Raw genomic sequence first — 15,996 nt, forward strand, 5'->3', positions numbered from 1 at the left:
TGCTTAGTTTATGGTGTCATATGTACAGCAATGAAGGAAATGTGATCCCTTTATTATAAGATGTAGGAAATCTTAATGCAGAACCTTACAGGTATATGTGAATGGGAATAAGGAAGAGTCAGGGATAGGCAGAGCTTGAATCGCAGTCCTGACTGCTTTGTTTCTCATAGTTTCTCATAAATACATACATATTAATAGTTTTTCTTTTTTATTTTTTAAAGACTTATTTATTTTAGAGAGAGAGCCTATGAGAGAGCATGGCAGTTGGCTGGAGGGGGGCAGGAGCAGAGGGAGAGAGAGTCCTCAGCAGACTCCCCGTTGAGCGTGGAGCCCAACACAGGGCTCGATTTCATGACCCTGAGATCATGACCTGCGCCACGACCAAGAGTTGAGGCTTAACCAACAGTGCCATCCAGGTGCCCCTCAGTAGTTTTTTCTCTATGCTGTCAGTAACCAACTAGAAAGTATAGGAAAGGAAGACCCCTCTTTCCAATAAAACTTGGTATAAATTTAGGAAATTTTAGTATAAATCTAGGAATAGCCTTTTAAGAGATAAATGAAAGTTTTCTATTTTAAGGAAACTATATAATACTTTGCAGAGAAATCTATGATGTTCCTGAATGAGAATGCTGACTAGCATAAGGTTGTCAATTCATTATAGTTCTTAAAATCCTACAGGAAATTTCTGGATTTTGACAGAATGACTCCAAAGATAATTTTTAAAGAAAAAGCAATAATAAAGTAAAGAACTGTACTTCTTTTATGAGATATTACATTATATTTTAAAAATTACAATGATAAGAACGTTACTGCACAATGAAAAGGATAAATGTCCTTGAATTAAGACTTTACACATGATAAATATAGTACTTTAACAATTTAATAAGATTGTTAACATATGGTGCTACGATAGTTGGTTAAATACGTAGGGAAAATTAGATATATATCCTAACCTCATATCCACATAAGTTTATAGGTAGATTTGTGAGTTAAAAGTGAAACCATTTAAAAAACCTGTAAGAAAATGTAGTTGTAGGTGGTGAATGTTGAATCTGGTTTTGTTTTCTTTGATGTTGAGTTTTAGGCATTCTCTATATATTCTGGATATTAATCCCTTCTCAGATATGTCAGTTATATGATGTATATTTTCTCCTGTTCTGTTGGATTGCCACCTACTTAGTTGATAGAGTCTTTTGTACAACATTTACCAATTTTTATTAAATCTCTTTTTTTTTGTTTTTTTTTTGTTGCCTCTGCCTATGGTGTTATATCCAAGATAGTACTGTTAAATCTAGTATCTTGAAGCTTTTGACCTATGTATTCTTATCTTCTAAGAGTTTTATAGTTTTAGTTCTTATATTTAGATCTTTGATCTATTTTAAGTTAATTTTTGTGTGTGGTATAAGGTAAGGATCCAACTTTATTCTTTTGCCTGTGGATATCTAATTTTCCCAACACCTTTGTTGAAAAGGCTGTCCTTTTCCTATTGAATAATCTTAATGCCCTTGTCAAATCATTTGACCATATTATATGAGGGTTTATTTCTGGGCTCTCCATTCTGTTTCATTCCATTCTATTCTATATCTTAATGCCAATACAGTACCATTTTGATTAGAGTAGGTTTTTTTTTTAATTTTAAGATTCATTTATTTTAGAGAGAGAGAAGAGAGTGGGGGGTAGGGACAGGGTCAGAGACTCTCCAGCAGACTCCCTGCTGAGGGAAGAGCCTGACATGGGGCTCAATCCCATGACCCCAAGATCAGGACCTGAACTGAAATCAAGAGTCAGATGCTCAACCAACTGAGCCACCCAAGCACCCTTTAGTAGTAGGTTTTTAAACCAAGAAGTTTGAGACTGCCAACTTTGTGCTTTTTTCCCAGGATTGTCTTGGCTATTTGGGGCCCCTTATGATTCCATATGAATTTTGGAATGAAATTTTTTTTTTCTTTGCCAAAAAGTCACTGGGATTTTGATAAGGATTTCATCGAATCTGTAGATTGCTTTGGGTAGTACTGACATGTTAATATTAAATCTTCCAATTCATGAACACAGGATGTTTTTCCAATTATTCATGTATTTTTTAATTCCTTTCAGCAACAACATTTTGTAGTTTACAATGTATATCTTTGATCTCTTTGATTAAGTTTATTCCTAAGTATTTTATTTTTTTCTGATGTGGTATTTCTTAATGAGAAGAAAGTATAGGCATTTTGTGTTAGAAAATAATGAAATGATAAAATTAATTCTCATATAATCAGAAGAGACTTTTATCATCTGTTCATTAATAGTAATTCCTTTGAGTATATAATGATACGGAAAACCATAATATATAGCTAATTGAAAAATATAAGATATAAAACTGAATAGAACCACTCCAATTTTGTTAAGATAAAACGTTTTTGCATATAAAAATATATGTGAGGAGTGTGTGTAAATGTAAATAGCAAATGATCAGGACACTGTGGGTAATTTTATCTTATTTTTAAATTTTTCTTTCAAATTTTCTATAATGAAATTTATTTTTTTATACTCAGGAAAAATATTAATAACATTTTAAAAAGTTAATGATGATTGCAAGTAATATTATTTTTTTTTATTTTAATAAACATATAATGTATTTTTCTCTCCAGGGGTACAGGTCTGTGAATCGCCAGGTTTACACATTTCACAGCACTCATCATAGCACATACCCTCCCCAATGTCCATTTCCCCACCACCCTCTTCCATCCCCCCTCCCCCCAGCAACCCTCAGTCTGTTTTTTGAGATTGAGTCTTTTATGGTTTGACTCCCTCCCAATCCCATCTTTTCATTATTTCTTTTCCTACCTCCCTCCAACCCCCCCGCATTGCATCTCCAGTTCCTCATATCAAAGAGATCATATGATAGTTGTCTTTCTCCGATTGACTTATTTCGCTAAGCATGATACCCTCTAGTTCCATCCACGTCATCGCAAATGGCAAGATTTCATGTCTTTTGATGGCTGCATAGTATTCCATTGTGTATATATACCACATCTTCTTGATCCATTCATCTGTTGATGGACATCTAGGCTCTTTCCACAGTTTGGCTATTGTGGACATTGCTGCTATAAACATTTGGGTGCACGTGCCCCTTCGGAGCACAACGTTTGTATCTTTAGGATATATACCCAGTAGTGCAATTGCTGGGTCATAGGGTAGCTCTATTTTCAGTTTTTTGAGGAACCTCCACACTGTTTTCCAGAGTGGTTGCAACAGTGTGCATTCCCACCAGCAGTGTAGGAGTGTTCCCCTCTCTCCGCATCCTCACCAGCATCTGTCATTTCTTGACTTGTTAATTTTAGCCATTCTGACTGGTGTGAGGTGGTATCTCATTGTGGTTTTGATTTGTATTTCCCTGATGCCGAGTGATGTGGAGCATTTTTTCATGTGTCTGTTGGCCATCTGGATGTCTTCTTTGCAGAAATGTCTATTCATGTCCTCTGCCCATTTCTTGACTGGATTATTTGTTCTTTGGGTATTGAGTTTGATAAGCTCTTTATAGATTTTGGATACTAGCCCTTTATCTGATATGTCGTTTGCAAATATCTTCTCCCATTCTGTCAGTTGTCTTTTGGTTCTGTTAACTGTTTCCTTTGCTGTGCAAAAGCTTTTGATCTTGATGAAATCCCAACAGTTCATTTTTGTCCTTGCTTCTATTGCCTTTGGCGATGTTCCTAGGAAGAAGTTGCTGCGGCTGAGGTCAAAGAGGTTGCTGCCTGCATTCTCCTCAAGGATTTGAGGTCCTTTATCATTTTGAGTCTATTTTTGTGTGTGGTGTAAGGAAATAGTCCAATTTCATTTTTCTGCATGTGGCTGTCCAATTTTCCCAGCACCATTTGTTGAAGAGGCTGTCTTTTTTCCATTGGATATTCTTTCCTGCTTTGTCGAAGATTAGTTGACCATAGAGTTGAGGGTCTATTTCTGGGCTCTCTATTCTGTTCCATTGATCTATATGTCTGTTTTTGTGCCAGTACCATACTGTCTTGATGATGACAGCTTTGTAATAGAGCTTGAAGTCTGGAATTGTGATGCCACCGACTTTGGTTTTCTTTTTCAATATTCCTTTGGCTATTCGAGGTCTTTTCTGGTTCCATATAAATTTTAGGATTATTTGTTCTATTTCTTTAAAAAAAAATGGATGGGATTTTGATAGGGATTGCATTAAATGTGTAGATTGCTTTAGGTAGAATAGACATTTTCACAATATTTGTTCTTCCAATCCATGAGCATGGAATATTTTTCCATTTCTTTGTGTCTTCCTCAATTTCTTTCATGAGTGCTTTATAGTTTTCTGAGTATAGATTCTTTGCCTCTTTGGTTAGATTTATTCCTAGGTATCTTATGGTTTTGGGTGCGATTGTAAATGGGACTGGCTCCTCAATTTCTTTTTCTTCTGTCTTGTTGTTAGTGTAAAGAAATGCGACTGATTTCTGTGCATTGACTTTATATCCTGACACTTTACTGAATTCCTGTATAAGTTCTAGCAGTTTTGGAGTGGAGCCTTTTGGGTTTTTCCACATATAGTATCATATCATCTGCAAAGAGTGATAGTTTGACGACTTCCTTGCCAATTTGGATGCCTTTAATTTCTTTTTGTTGTCTGATTGCTGAGGCTAGGACTTCTAGTACTATGTTGAACAGCAGTGGTGATAACGGACATCCCTGCCGTCTTCCTGACCTTAGCGGAAAAGCTTTCAGTTTTTCTCCATTGAGAATGATATTTGCGGTGGGTTTTTCATAGATGGCTTTGATAATATTGAGGTATGTGCCTTCTATCCCTACACTTTGAAGAGTTTTAATCAGGAAGGGATGCTGCACTTTGTCAAATGCTTTTTCAGCATCTATTGAGAGTATCATATGGTTCTTACTCTTTCTTTTATTAATGTATTGTATCACATTGATGGATTTGCGGATGTTGAACCAACCTTGCAGCCCTGGAATAAATCCCACTTGGTCGTGGTGAATAATCCTTTTAATGTACTGTTGGATCCTATTGGCCAGTATTTTGGTGAGAATTTTTGCATCTGTGTTCATCAAGGATATGGGTCTGTAATTCTCTTTTTTTGGTGGGATCCTTGTCTGGTTTTGGGATCAAGGTGATGCTGGCCTCATAGAATGAGTTTGGAAGTTTTCCTTCCATTTCTATTTTTTGGAACAGTTTCAGGAGAATAGGAATTAATTCTTCTTTAAATGTTTGGTAGAATTCCCCTGGGAAGCCGTCTGGTCCTGGACTTTTGTTTGTTTGGAGATTTTTGATGACTGTTTCAATCTCCTTACTGGTTATGGGTCTGTTCAGGTTATCTGTTTCTTCCTGGTTCAGTTGTGGTAGTTTATATGTCTCTAGAAATGTATCCATTTCTTCCAGATTGTGAAATTTGTTGGTGTAGAGTTGCTCGTAGTATGTTCTTATCATTGTTTGTATTTCTTTGGTGTTGGTTGTGATGTCTCCTCTTTCATTCATGATTTTATTTATTTGTGTCCTTTCTCTTTTCTTTTTGATAAGTCTGGCCAGGGGTTTGTCAATCTTATTAATTCTTTCAAAGAACCAGCTCCTAGTTTCGTTGATTTGTTCTATTGTTTTTTTAGTTTCTATTTCATTGATTTCTGCTCTGATCTTTATGATTTCTCTTCTCCTGCTGGGTTTAGGCTTTCTTTGTTGTTCTCTCTCCAGCTCCTTGAGGTGTAGGGTTAGGTTGTGTATTTGAGACCTTTCTTGTTTCTTGAGAAAGGCTTGTACCGCTATATATTTTCTTCTCAGGACTGCCTTTGTTGTGTCCCACAGATTTTGAACCGTTGTGTTTTCATTATCATTTGTTTCCATGAATTTTTTCAATTCTTCTTTAATTTCCTGGTTGACCCATTCATTTTTTAGAAGGATGCTGTTTAGTCTCCATGTATTTGCTTTCTTTCCAAATTTCCTCTTGTGATTGAGTTCTAGCTTCAGAGCATTGTGGTCTAAAAATATGCAGGGAATGATCTCAATCTTTTGGTACCGATTGAGACCTGATTTATGACCCAGGATGTGGTCTATTCTGGAGAATGTTCCATGTGCACTAGAGAAGAATGTATATTCTGTTGCTTTGGGATGGAATGTTCTGAATATATCTGTGGTGTCCATCTGGTCCAGTGTGTCATTTAGGGCCTTTATTTCCTTGTTGATCTTTTGCTTAGATGATCTGTCCATTTCAGTGAGGGGAGTGTTAAAGTCCCCTGCTATTATTGTATTACTGTCGATGTATTTCTTTGATTTTGTTATTAATTGGTTTATATAGTTGGCTGCTCCCATGTTAGGGGCATAGATATTTAAGATTGTTAGGTCTTCTTGTTGGACAGACCCTTTGAGTATGATAGAGTGTCCTTCCTCATCTCTTATTATAGTCTTTGGCTTAAAATGTAATTGATCTGATATAAGGATTGCCACCCCAGCTTTCTTCTGCTGTCCATTAGCATGGTACATTGTTTTCCACCCCCTCACTTTAAATCTGGAGGTGTCTTCGGGTCTAAAATGAGTTTCGTGTAGGCAGCATATTGATGGGTTTTGTTTTTTTATCCATTCGGATACCCTGTGTCTTTTGATTGGGGCATTTAGCCCATTAACATTCAGGGTAACTATTGAGAGATATGAATTTATTGCCATTGTATTGCCTGTAAGGTGACTGTTACTGTATATTGTCTCTGTTTCTTTCTGATCTACTACTTTTAGGGTCTCTCTTTGCTGAGAGGACCCCTTTCAATATTTCTTGTAGAGCTGGTTTGGTGTTTGCAAATTCTTTCAGCTTTTGTTTGTCCTGGAAGCTCTTTATCTCTCCTTCTATTTTCAATGATAGCCTAGCTGGATATAGTATTCTTGGGTGCATGTTTTTCTCGTTTAGTGCTCTGAATATATCATGCCAGTTCTTTCTGTCCTGCCAGGTCTCTGTAGATAGGTCCGCTGCCAATCTAATGATTTTACCCTTGTATGTTACAGACTTCTTTTCCCGGGCTGCTTTCAGGATTTTCTCTTTGTCACTAAGACTTGTAAATTTTACTCTCAGATGACGAGGTGTGGACCCATTTTTATTGATTTTGAGGGGCGTTCTTAGCATCTCCTGGATTTTGATCTTTGTTCCCTTTGCCATATTAGGGAAATTCTCTCCAATAATTGTCTCCAATAGACCTTCTGCTCCCCTCTCTCTTTCTTCTTCTTCTGGAATCCCAATTATTCTAATGTTGTGTCATCTTCTGGTGTCGCTTATCTCTCGAATTCTCTCCTCGTGGTCCAGTATTTGTTTGTCTCTCTTTTGCTCAGCTTCTTTATTCTCTGTCATTTGGTCTTCTATGTCACTAATTCTTTCTTCTGCCTCATTTATCCTAGCAGTGAGAGCTTCCGTTTTTGATTGCACCTCATTAATAGCTTTTTTGATTTCAACTTGGTTAGATTTTAGTTCTTTTATTTCCCCAGAAAGGGCTTTTATCTCTCCGGAGAGGGTTTCTCTAATATCTTCTATGCCTTTTTCGAGCCCGGCTAGAACCTTGAGAATTGTCATTCTGAACTCTAGATCTGTCATGTTACCAATGTCCGTATTGATTAGGTCTCCAGCCTTCGGTATGGCCTCTTGTTCTTTTTTTTGAGGTGAGTTTTTCTGCCTTGTCATTTTGTCCAGATAAGATTTGCTTTCTCCTGCTGTGGAATTCCGCTGTTATTGGTGAGTGAAGTTGGTTTTGGCTGGGTTTCTTGTTGATCTTCTGGGGGAGGGAGGGGCCTGTTGTAGTGATTCTCAAGTGTCTTTGCTGCAGGCGGAATTGCACCGCCCTTGCCAGGGGCCGGGCTAAGTAATCTGCTCGGGTTTGCTTTCGGGAGCTTTTGTTCCCTGAGCGCTTTCCGTAGAGTTCCGGAGGACGGGAATGAAGATGGCAGCCTCCCAATCTCTCAGCCCGGAGGAGCCGAGAGCTTGGGGTTCCGCTCCTCAGTGCGCCCTCAGAGAAAAGCGCCCAACCGCCCCGCTTCCCTGGCCTGCGGTCGCGCCTTGAGGAAAGCAGTCAATTGCTGGAGTTGGAGAAAAGCGCCCGGTTGCTTCCGTCTCCGTGGCCTCTGGCTGCGCTCCAAGCCCACCCAGCCTGCGACCGGCGCAAGGCAACCCCGGGCTGAGAGCTCGCTCCTCTGCTTTGTCGCTGTAGCCAGCTTCCCCGCTCTAATACCTGCGAGCTCTGCAGCACTCAGACACCACTGGTCCTTCTGTGACCCCGCGGGACCTGGGGTTATGCTTACCCCGCCTGGGTTTCCCCCCGGTTTAGCCTCTGGAGCGATGTCTCCCAGTGGAGCAGACTTTTAAAAGTCCCGATTTTGTGCTCCGTTGCTCCGCCACTTGCCCGGAGCTGGCCCCTCCCCCCGGGGTCTATCTTCCCGTCGCTTTGGATTCACTTCTCCGCACGTCCTACCTTTCAGAAAGTGATCGATTTTCTGTTTCTAGAATTGTTGCTCTTCTTCTCTTCGATTTCCCCTTGGATTTGTAGGTGTTCACAATGGTTAGATAAGCTATCTAGCTGATCTGCTACCCGATGTCGTCTCAGACTGCTACTTCTCCGCCATCTTGACTCCCCCTACCGCAAGTAATATTATTAATATTATCTATTCCCTCATTGGGATTAGATAAGTGACAGTCTTTTTTTTTTTTTTTTTTTTTTTTTTGATAAGTGACAGTCTTTTACCAAATGGACAAAGTGCAAAGAGAGGGTCTGGGGTAGTCATGGTGAATTTGCTTGTTTTAAGAAGCTTTGGCAAAATCAAGCCTGTCTATGTGGATGTCAATGGTAGAGAGCCAAAGCAAGCATACTTAACTGTAGAGTATGATTTTTAAGACTATTTGTTTGCAAGGGGGGTTAACATTTTATTTCAAAGAACTACTGTGCATTGTCTTGTTTCATAATTCCTGTGGGTTAAATATACAGATATTTTCTACATTTTGCATATGAGAACATTTTCAGAAAAACCAATATTCACAAGGTTGTATTAAATTCTCTCTAGTCACAGAATGGCAGTGGTGGAGGATAGTCTCACTAGTGCTAGACTAGCGGGGAAACTTATTGATTCATGACCTAGATCTATAAATTTAAAGTGCAAATTGGTTATAGGAGTATGCAAAAACATTTTGTCTCCCTTGCTTTTTTCGAAAAGCCCAAATGTAATTTGAGCAAGTAATATTTTGGATTACTTGGAGATTAGTTGTCTCATTTAAGGTTAATTTTGATCAATGTTCTTGGCCTATATGAAATCTTTGACTCCTTTTAGAATGTAACATAAACTACAAACCTACTCCTTAGAAAACTGACCTTTGCATTTATGAACACACAGAATTTTGCACAGGATTTCAGGGAGGTTGCCTACCTCCTATTTCTATCCATTAGCACTCCTAGGATGATCACAGATTCAAAACCTCCAATTTAGAATCCATCTAGATGTTGGTTGAGGAAGAAAGGAAAAAGGAAAAAGTCTAAGTTTTAATTTGAGATAATCTCAAGGAAATTGTTTCTTGATGTTGTTTTTATAGCAGACTGTATACTGAAGCATTATGTCCACTAAGGTTCTAACTTGTTGGTTTTAAGGTTGTTAAAAAGATTTTGTATTGAGTTCTTGTTTCAGTTGCTTTGGTGTCCATAGTCCTTGGAAAGTATTTTTCATTTAGTGAATGCTAATTTTTTACTCTCCTTAAATTAGTACACTTAAGAGTTAAAATAATGTCAAGCATATAAAAAGCCCGAGTAGCTTCGTTTGTGTATACTCCCATGTGCTTAGAGCTTTGATTTTAGAAACAGTTGTGTATTTTTATTTTGTTTTACTTATTTATTTTAAAATAATAAAAAAGGGTTATTTTTTCAACAGGAGAATCTTATCTATAGTGCTGATCCAGAATCCTTTGAAGTAAATACTAAAGATATGGACAGTACATTGAGTAGAGCATCTAGAGCAATTAAAAAGACTTCAAAAAAGGTGAGTCTTAGCTTATTATTTAACATATCTCCAAAATGTATTTTTCAGAGTATACTAAAATAATATTGCCATAAATACCAGTATAAGGATAGTCTAACAGAGCTGTTTTCTTGGTTCTAGGAAATGGCCCATAGAGATAAGTAGTTTTAGTTCAGCAAATTCTTTTGCTCAGTAATTATACAACTTGTTATCCCTCCCATTCTTGTTATAGTGATGCTTCTATGCCCCATGCTTCACTATAAATGTACTGGTGGTTGTTTAGTTGTAGATATGTGTACATTCATCTTAAATATTGCCTCAGATATTTTTTGGCAATGGGCACTGACAGAATCAGGAGACCTGGGATCTATTCCTGACCATAAGTATGTTTTAGTTTCCTATTGATGAAGATCACTTCCCTTTTTACCCTATCAGAGTTGAGGACTATGTAAGAATGTTGGCAATGGGGTATTTATTTATTCATTTAAAGTGGGCTCTAAGCCTAGCACGGAGCCCAATATGGGGCTTGAATTCACTACCCTGAGGCAAAATCAAGTCAGATAACTGACTGAGCCACCCACGTGCTCCATGTAATGGGACTTCTTAAAAGTAGAACTAGAATTTTAATAGTTCAAGCAAAATTTGCAGTCATGATCTATAATTTTTTGTTATTGTTTTCTTTGTTTTTGAGGGGAGGCCTTCTACTTTATTTAACCATCCTTGTATCTCCCAGCATTTAATGTATACTAGATAAACATGTTGAATAATGTCAAATGAGCTCTTTCACTTTTTTAATAAATAACTTGAGGTTCAAGTGGCCTTGGACTAAAGATTTCACAACCAAATTTTAGCAGAATCTGATAAAAACCCAGGTTTCTAATTTCCCAGGCCAGGTTTTTCCAGCCTGCTTTCTTTCTCCCTTTGGGCTGTAGTGCTTTATGAGTGCATGGTGGAATAGTCTGCAATATAATACTTCATCTTCTCACACAGTTTTGTCCAAAGAAATTCTAATTCTGCCGTATACCATTTGTAGAAAAACATCATGTATATTTGGCATTGTTTATATTCTTATCAGTTGTATTAGATTTATCTATGCTTAATTAATTGTAACTCCTTTTATCTCTAGGTTACAAGAGCATTCTCTTTTTCAAAAACTCCAAAAAGAGCTCTGCGAAGGGCCCTTATGACATCCCAAAGCTCAGTGGAGGGAAGAAGTCCTTCCAGCAATGACAAGCATGTAATGAGTCGTCTGTCTAGCACATCATCATTAGCAGTAAGTGGCTTTAATTAATGGGCTAAAGACTTACTCGTATTTATGGAGTTGGTATGGAATTTGTGAACTTTTTGAAGATGGAAGTCTTAATAACTCTCTTTTTTTAAATCTCTAAACTTTTAGCCTCTTTATTGGGTAAAGGTAACTGAGAGAAACTTCATTTAATGAACTAGAGACATACTTAGTATATAATTTGATATGAAATTTTATTGGGATTGAGATACATTCAAAAATCTAAGAAAAGAAACAAGTTTTATTTAGGCCCCTCACTTTAGTGTAAATAATAAATGGTTCTGTTTATGGAGATTGGCTCCAAATATTTTTAAATATTTCCTGAATAATTCAAATTCCTAGTGATGTCAGAATTACTAGATAATTAATATTAGGGACATTTCTAACATTTATTACTGTCACTAACTGAGTGATGTATCTGTTCTTTGTAAAATTATTATTGATCTAATCTACTAAGGTTAAGAAAAGCAAGTGACTGTTACTTCTTAGTTGTGTGTCCTTCAGCAAGTTTCTTATTCTCTTATCTTCATTTTTGCAGCTGAGGAGAAAAGAGATTGAAAGTACTTAACCATATAGTGTTAACTATAAGGACTAAACACACACACACACACACACACACACACACACACAATGTGATTATCTAATGAGAGACATTTGAATAGTGGTTATCAACATGAACTCTGGAACTCACATGTTCAAATCCTGGCTCTGCTATTTGCTAGCTGTATGACTTTTGGCAAGTTATTAAAGATCTCTCTGTTTCAATTTCACTATCAGTTAGATGAATTTAAGGTAGTAGTTGTAAGGGTTAAATAAGTTTATATATGCAAATTGCTTTGAATAGTTCCTGGCACATAGTGAATGGTCTAGTGTTTTATGAATGGTTACCTTTTATTATATGAAATTTATAGGTAAGGTACTTCATACTCAATAACTCTTATTTTTTTTTTAAAGCCAGTTCAGTCTCTAACTCAGATACTTAAAATTTAACCTATGAGTATGTTTACACAAATTTTGGAGGAAGGTCAACCTTCCAGTGGGAGGGAAGTTATGCTTGATAATATAAACATATGCAAAGAAATTTGATAAAATGAATTAAAGTGGACAAAATACAGTTAGGCAAAAGTACTACCCCTTCTTTATATCCTGCATTTATATAACTATAACTATTATAAGCATTGCTTTTCAAATGAATGTAATTGGATTTTACAGAAAATTTTTAGAAAATTATTTATGGTTTTGTCACTTTTATGTAGATAATATAAATAAGAAGTACTAAAAATATCTTTAAGACATTCATGTCCTCTTCTCAATTGCTTATTTCTGTTCTAACAGATTGTCCATTCTGTTTCCACAAGCAATATAATTGGATTTACTAAGCATGTTTATGTACAGCGCTCAAACTCTACCGGTGGGCGCTCTCAAAACTCCTGGTTTCGATCTGTCCGTCATTCTGCCTCACGAGCTAGTTTTTCAGAGATACTAGAAGGAACTATTGATTTTTCAAATTTCAAAAAAAGTCCTATCCAAGTCATCTTTGACATTTGTGAAGAATTAGGAGATATGCCAAGCAATAATGGAAACAAGCCTCGTGAAAGTTTAATGTGAGCTTATTAGCTATTTGAAATTTGTATTTGTGAAAAAAGAAAGTATTCTTTCTTCACTGAATCATTATTACGTGGGTGGGGACTTCTGAATTCACAACTTTATAACTGCTTTGAATTCACAACAATTTAAGCTTAGTAGAGATTCCTTGTGTATTGGCACATAAAAATTTTTTTGCTAGGTAATTTACTCTTATGTCCAGAAAAAAATCAATCCCCTTTGAAATTTTTCAATTTATAAAAATGATCATTTTACAAGAATAGTAGTAATTTTGATGTAAAGTAGATTTTTATTCCAAATCTAATTCTTAATCTTAGATTTATGACATTTATATAAAATTCATGCTTTTTAATATGGCAAATCATAAACGTTTCCCTTGAAGAAAATGTAAGCTTTTATACTCTCTACTTAAATCATCTTTGTTATCACCTGAATGGTAATACTTTACCAACCTAGCTCTTTAAATACTACATTTTACTACCTTGTTGATGGGAATTTACAGCCAGCTACCTTGTTGGCTCTAACTTTAGTTATAGTTAGACATTCATGTATGTTAAAATAAAGCAGTAGCTTTCTTTATAATTCATTTTGATTTATACCTGCTCTTCAGGTTTTGGTGTTCTTGTACATGTTCCTTTGTTATTATTGAAAATTCTTATGATGTTTAACTTTGACCTCTGAAACAATAAATTTAGATAGCTTAGTAACTTAATAATCTCTGTTATCAGAAGTGCTGCTATTTCGCTCAGTTTTTATATGGAGCAAAATTATATACATACACCTATGTATGGATTATACACATAATACAAAAACTCTAGGAATGTATGACCTTTAATTTTAGAGAATTATTTTTCATGAAGTAATTTCACTCCTCTTAATTTCGCTTTATGATTAAGAAGAAACTACTAGGGTTTGTCTTTTTACCTCAAAAATTTACCGATTTATAGTTTTCTCAAAGAACCTGAAACAGTATTTAATGTCACACAGAAATACCCTATTAGCAGTAAATCAGTTAGTTAACTAGCCTGTCCATTTGTTTTTTTGTTTTCAAAATGCTAAAATAGTTTTAATTATGTTTTCTTCCTATCCCCCTTGCCCTAATTTAAATTATTTCATTTATTTAAAGAGTTTAGAATTTTGGATGTTTTAAAATTAATTGTTGTGTTAATTTGTAAAATAATAGGCATCATGCTAAACTATGTTATAATTTTTTAAAAGAAGAATGTAAATATAAAAATATTTGTCTTGTCTTTACAGGGTATCCCATCTCCCTCCCTTGTCAGCCTGCCTTCCTTCTTTGAAAGAAGAAGTCATACTTTAAGCAGATCTACAACTCATTTGATTTGAAGCTTAAAAAATGTTAATTTATAGCAACTTATAAACACTTCATACTCAAGAAACTGACTTAAATGGTACTTGTCATAAGCACTTGGTGAAAGCTGGAAAGAATATATAGGTAACACTAAAACTATGTCATTTGATTTTCTTCTTGAAAGAGTAAGATTAACCTCTTACATATTTTGAGTTAATTCATGTAAAAAATTATATTGATTTTGATGTAATTTTTCTCTTTGCTTGAATCTTTCATTTGAAGACCAATAATTTAAGTTATTCGTAATATTAGTAGCTTTGCAACTTGACAATAGTAAATAAATTTTATTGGTGGTTGCCAAATACTGCTGTGAATCTCTCTGTATATTGTCCATGAATGAATTTTTGGAAATACCTATTTGTGTATCTCAGTTTGTGAAGAAATTAAGTAATATCACAGAACTTACTAGATAAAGCACCTGCACAGATTCCTGGTTCATAGTGGGGACTTGTTTCACATGTGCTGTTTGAAGTAGTTATTTAACTGCTCCTATTGCAGTTTATTTTATTCTCAAATGTTTTCAAGATCTAGAGTGTAGATTTTAAAAGATTTGCCCTTATGAACAAGAATAATAGTTAAAGGAGATGGTTTCAAAATATTTTTGCAAATTGAGATAAGAACAGAAAGATTAAAAAATAATGTATATTTTGACAAATATGGTATTGGTGTATACTTGTTACTTTTTCAGGGACCATATATTTTGGGTGATTTTAGCCACTAGCAAATCTTCATTTAGTTTGATAGTGTGAGGAATTTTATTTTGAAGTGTAAGACCATGGGGAAATTGTGGTATAGACTGTTATACATTTTATGAAATAATTCTAAAATTGACATCAGTTTTACCAATCTGCAGTAAAATACATAGGTATTTGTATGGTCTACCTTTTCTTTTGGTCCCATAATTAAATGTAAAATCAAAATACATTTATTTGCTGTTGTAAAATATCTTTCAAACCTGATGTTAATTTTCACAATAGGTTTTTTTGTCTAATAGTCAGTGATGCAAAATAATCAAGTTTCTATGAATTTTTTATTTTTATTTCCTATCTGTTTAGGGAGTCCTGTAAACACTTAATTGTCATTTAACAATTTCCAGTCATCTGCTTTAATAGTTTAACTGACTATATAGATTTTTTTCTATACCACATATTTGCCATTTTTAAATAGTAAATCACTCTACTGATAGATTTTAAAAGCAGTTGTATTAGTAAGAACTTTGTAAATAAATAATTAAAACTCAAGTATATTTTGTTTCATGTTTTTTGTTGTTTTTTAAAGATTTATTTGTTTATTTTGGAGAGAGTGGAAGAGGGGCAGAGATAGTGGGAGAATGAGACCTTCAGCAGACTCCCTGCTGAGCATGGAGTACGATGCTGGGCTCGATCACATGACCCTGAGATCATGACCTGAGCTGAAATCAAGAGTTGGACATGGTACCAACTGAGCCACCCAGGCACCCCTGTTTCATGTTTTCAACAATTCCTTTACACCAATTTTCATAGGTCAATATGAATGCTTTAATCAACTTCTGTCACATATTTGCTTGCCTGTTTATTTGCTTATTCCTTTCTCCTTTAACATTTCTAAGCATTATGTATACTGAGCTATATGTAGGACAGCAATTAAAAAAATTTTATTTATTAGAAAGCATGAGCAGGAAGTTGTGGGGGGAGAGGGAGAGGGAGAAACAGACTCCCCACTAAGCGTGGAGCCCGATGTGGGGCTTGATCCTAGGACCCTGAGATCGTGACCTGAGCTGAAGTCAGA

The 15,996-nt window shown here is 35.7% G+C and overlaps 1 protein-coding gene across 2 annotated transcripts in view; it reads left to right on the forward strand.

Moving 5' to 3' along the window:
- ECT2 (epithelial cell transforming 2) overlaps positions 1–15,472 on the forward strand; it is a 68,795-nt gene extending 53,323 nt beyond the window's left edge. Inside the window, exons 23-26 of one of the 2 annotated variants that reach the window (XM_080818010.1) lie at positions 9,881–9,988; positions 11,094–11,240; positions 12,588–12,856; positions 14,115–15,468. In XM_080818010.1, coding sequence (XP_080674136.1) covers positions 9,881–9,988; positions 11,094–11,240; positions 12,588–12,856; positions 14,115–14,178 — 588 coding nt within the window. In that variant the 3' untranslated portion in view covers positions 14,179–15,468. Of the gene's footprint in view, positions 1–9,880; positions 9,989–11,093; positions 11,241–12,587; positions 12,857–14,114 lie in introns of both variants that reach the window. The other variant, XM_080818011.1, reaches the window with a different exon arrangement.
- The last annotated feature ends 524 nt before the right edge of the window (positions 15,473–15,996 follow it).

The sequence above is a fragment of the Martes martes genome (genome assembly GCF_963455335.1).
Source record: "Martes martes genome assembly, chromosome: 1".
Classification (NCBI taxonomy): Eukaryota; Metazoa; Chordata; class Mammalia; order Carnivora; family Mustelidae; genus Martes; species Martes martes.